The 4,726-nt window shown below is 50.3% G+C and overlaps 1 protein-coding gene across 1 annotated transcript; it reads left to right on the top strand.

The window, feature by feature from the left end:
• Nucleotides 1–2,127, top strand: LOC119098236 (trypsin-1). The gene is made up of 5 exons (XM_037221165.1): nt 1–23; nt 69–216; nt 626–740; nt 1,133–1,287; nt 1,947–2,127. The coding sequence occupies exons 1-5, from the start codon at nt 1–3 to the stop codon at nt 2,115–2,117; spliced, it is 612 nt and encodes a 203-aa protein (XP_037077060.1). The 3' UTR covers nt 2,118–2,127.
• Nucleotides 2,128–4,726: the final 2,599 nt, after the last annotated feature.

Below are 4,726 nucleotides of genomic sequence, written 5' to 3'. Positions count from 1 at the left end.
ATGGGCGCCGTGCTCAACGACGAGTACGTGCTGACGGCGGCGCACTGCTTCGGCGACCGGCCGGCCAGCCAGTTCACGGTGACCGTGGGCGGTCACAACCTGACCCAGCCCGAGGCGAGCAGACACAGCGTGGCCATCGCCGAGCGCATCGTGCACGACGGCTACCAGGAGGGCAAGTTCGACGACGACATCGCCTTGCTGAGGCTGGCCACAAAGGTGGGAGCCGGCGACGACGCCGGAGCTGCTGCAGGTGCGCCATGCTGGCACGCTGGAAGACCTAACTTTGTTTTGTCTCACGCACGACTTGATTCCAAACAAACAGCTTTGCAACAAGATGGCGCATGTGTGTTTCACGAGGCGTGCATAGTCACAGTCGCCGTTCTTGGGTGACGTTTGCTTTTAAGCTGTTCATGGCCATGGCCACCGCGGAGTTTGGACCTCATCAGTTCCATGTGTGATTGTGACCCTGCAGTCGTTGTCGTCAGCACCAGTCTCAGTCCTTTCCATTTGACATTGCATCGTCAAATCATACGCTGTGCCGACACATTGAGACAGTGCAGACCACTCGACCACACTGTGGCGCCAAACCAAGTCCAATATTGACGTTCGCTTGGCTTCCCCTCAGCTCACCTGGAGTGACTACGTGCAGCCGGTGTGCCTGCCGCCCGTCGGAGGCGAGAAGTTCACGGGCAGGAGTGCCATCATGGCCGGCTGGGGCTATCTGGACGAGTGGAGGAGAGGTGAGACGGCTGCCGTCACGGGGACCGCGCCACCGGGGGTCAGACATCAGCTGACTGTCGGGCTCAGATTCGCTGTCAGGCCTGCAGAAGCCAGAGCTTTAGGACATACTTAAGTATCAAGGTCACGGCTCAAGTCTGGTCGGAAAAACCTTAATGACGCCGTTCTGATCCTCATTTCTGATCGGCTTCCCAAACTATCAATATGGCGATTGTTTGATATGGACACGTAGGGTCTCGGGAAGTTGGCTGAACTTGTGATAATCTGATTAACTGACTAAATATTATTTTCTTCATAAAAGACCTTTAAACAGCATAAGCTGAGAGCATGCTGCCAGTACTGCGAACTGCACAGCATGTAATATTACAATCGTTGAGCCATGGTTGCTGTGCAGGTGGAACTCGTCCCGACACCCTGCAATGGACGGAGGTGCCCGTCCTCTCCAGACAGACCTGCCAGGACTGGTTCACCGAAGCTAAGAAAAGCATCAAAATAAGCGAGGGCAAGATATGTGCCGGGTACAAGGAGGGCGGCAAGGACAGCTGCCAGGTGAGACGCTGGAGAACAGGCGGAACAATTACAGGTCCTCCACATGGTGCTCTTCACTTGGAAATGGTTCACATGCATATCTGGTGATGTGTGACCGTCACGTAGTATACGCCAAGTGTTGTTCATGTGACGTCACGTCACATACATCATGAAAGTGCACAAGTGTCTGATGCTCATAAAAGCGGTGAGTACCGACCAGGGCGTTGGCGCCTCTCTGCCCTCGTTCTCGCTTATTCCTGCATACTCGCGACGCCCCGTTTTACCCTGGGCACGCTACATACGCCAGCCTTGAGTGGGCGGCCTATCGGGGTCTTCATTCGGGCGCAAGGCACATACCCCTCGCAGGAGACCCTGTGTGGGCTAAGTCTCGGCGGAGAACGCTCAGGTGCATGTAGTATTCTTCACTATTCCCCCCTCTTCTTCATGCCAAAGCTGCGAAATGGTCAATACCGGCAGGCTTACACGATTGCTAGGCCCTGATGATGCCCCATACTTAGCATTCTCTCGGGAGAGAGCAGCTTCCCGCCGGTACAACGGTGGACGTCCTTAACTTTCGTTCAAGTGCTCGAGAGGCCCTCTAAACAGCGGCGGCCCTCTGGTGGTGCCTGAGACACACATCCTTCTTCCGCTGACGGGTGCTCGTGCACCCCTCCCGGCAGGCGGACAGCGGCGGTCCGCTGGTGGTGCAGGTGGGAAAGGAGTACCAGGTGGCCGGCGTCGTGTCGGCCGGCATTGGCTGTGGCAGGCCCAACCTTCCGGGCATCTACACCGACCTCACCGTGTACGCCAAGTGGGTGGTGGGCCAGATCAGCGCCCGCACCAGCTTTTGAAGCGCATGTACGCACACACAGGTGAGGGGGCCGAGACGGGCGGCGGAGGCAGACGATGTCAGAAATACGGGGGCTCGCGCCTCGCTGCTGAAAAACCCGATGTGGACGATCAAACTTAGTCTTTGGCATAGTGCAACACTCCATAAATAAAGGAAAAAGTCAGCTGGGATTTGTGAAGGTACCTCCGCAGTTATCACAAGTCGCTCGTGAGGCTACCCCCTCGCTCGCATGAGAGATCTGTAAAATATACCATAAAATATCAATCACAGATGAAATTTCATGTCAGCAATCATGCGCATCAAAGCAATCTGGAGGTATGCTTAGACTCTTCCAGCATTTCCGCACATCACCAAAAATACATCAGTGTTTTTAGTGCCCTTTTGTATAAACTGCTAGCTGAGATTATCACGTTATTTCAGCCCGATAATTCCACGCGAATGTGCACCGAGCGTATAGCTGTGGCTTTATCCGACAGATGGCGGCGGGGAGCTGCCGCCGGCAGGTCGAGGATCAGCCGATTACCGTGCCATCAGATCACTGCTGTTCCGGGAGGCTTAGCTGTGTGACCTCAGCAGGGTGTGAGCGACGCAGCATGCTGACAAGACATGAAAAACTGAAAGCAAGGCTATTCAAGCATCCAACGTTGTTGGAGTTTTACGCGTTTTAGTATGATGGAGGCATCAGACAGCACATGTGAGATCTGATGCAACTGACGCACTATGGCGGTTCCGGAATCGCTCAGGATGATGCCATGCTTTGAAGTTGTGATGTAATGAACCTTGACTGAGCCTTCAGGTTCATGTCATCTCAGCCGCGCAAACCGTGACAAGTGTGAAACATGTTTACCGTGATGAGTATTTGCCCCAATGTTCATATAGCTGAAACGAAACGAAATCTGTTTAGTTGGCATCGTATCATAAGGCCAATAAGCCCAACAACGGAATGTTAGATAACTACATGTGATATACCTGAGAACGAACAGTGCATGCCCAAGCTTGCTGTTGATGACATTTGATGTCACAAATGCCAACTGCAAAGACGCAGGCTCACAGATACCCTATATAATCATGTTATAGGCCGGAGCAGTGTGACATCTGTATATTTCGCATTAAACATTCCACTTGACATAGCAATACAACAGGCGCAGAAGTGCTCGGTCAAATACTCCGCGCTTCGGTGGAGGGGGGGGGGGGGGACAGTTTGAACTCATTCCTGAAATCTCAAAAAGTCAGAGATGTCAAAATCCCAAATTCACACGATAGGTAACAGTCTACGTGAAATCTTTTGTGACATCTTTTGAGATCCCTAATGTGTGATCTGAACATAAGAGCATGTCGATCAATGCCAAACTCTTCATCGGTGTCTGAAGTGTCCTTAGATCTCTCAGCGTAAAGAGCATTCATTTGTTTGTTTCTTATAGACAAACCGCCACTGGTATTCATATCAACTCGCTGACCCAGTTTGATCTCAAGTCGGCGCAAGTGGTCATAAACCGTCGGGATCATTTTGATTTTTGACTGTACAACCGGCACCGAGCATTATCCCACATGGCATACGCCCCAAAGCAAAAGTTTGATCAACGTCATTTTAGGTCAGCGACCTCTCCTGACCTTCATGAAGCTAAAAGAGAAATCTGTTGACGTCGCTTTATTCCAGGAGTTCAAAATGGGCGTAAACGTTACCTCATAAAACAAGTTTTCCAGCAATAAAGCAAGTTGGTTTTAAGCCTCATCTGACTATATATGGCCGACGGTCAATGAAACTAATGAGAATTCGTATTTCCGGAGTAAAATTGCCCAAGAAAACATCTAAGTACATTAATGACTTCGTCTATCACTGCGTTGTTGCAACACATTGCACGATTCTCTTGGAATCGCCCTCGTTGATAACTATGGCCTGACTTTGGTCCGCATCCGTAGAAGGAATATCCAATTTTGGATATCAACAGCTCAGCTGCTGAATTGTCGACAGGCATGCAATGCTTGGTGTGGCCACGCATCGCCGTTCGGAAGTTGTTTTTAAAATATTTTGCGGGGCTAATTTGGCCACTTAGCATGTGTCCGTCGGTTTGCAAAATGTTCTGTCTTTCTGACTAGTTTTCATGGTGTGCATTAATCTCTGTCATTACATCGAAAAGTTATCAGTTTACGATTTGTTTCCTCTCAGAAACATCACCACACTTACAGTTGCATTTATGTACCCATATCGCACACAGATACAAAATGTGAAGCATTAAATATGTTCACGAGGGAGGGCATACTGCCAACAATTTGGCAGTATTTTGGTCAGGGGGGGGGGTGTCCTGAGCCGCGTTGGGAATCGAATTATACCTCTAGGAACTTGGGAAGAGTAAAAAAAACTCACCCTACTCAAAATTCAGGAGCTAAAGAATGTCATCGAGCCTCTCGCACAAATCTTCGGAAAGGGGCTGTGGCAAAACGTTGTCAGAACTTTTTGAAGGACCTGTCCACGTGTCGATGCAGGCGGGAAAAGTTCATTGATCATGCTCTGTGCCAAAACGCTGTAGCAGTAAAACCAAAGGCGTTACTTGAAAACAATTGTTTACTAGATGAATGACAGTAAACTCATTAGTATTCATAGATTTCGTA

This window comes from Pollicipes pollicipes, unplaced genomic scaffold, assembly GCF_011947565.3.
Source record: "Pollicipes pollicipes isolate AB1234 unplaced genomic scaffold, Ppol_2.1 Scaffold_2555;HRSCAF=2994_pilon_pilon_pilon, whole genome shotgun sequence".
NCBI lineage: Eukaryota > Metazoa > Arthropoda > Thecostraca > Pollicipedomorpha > Pollicipedidae > Pollicipes > Pollicipes pollicipes.
The sequence above is the reverse complement of the archived record's forward strand: the minus strand, read 5'-3'. Positions and strand labels throughout refer to the sequence as shown.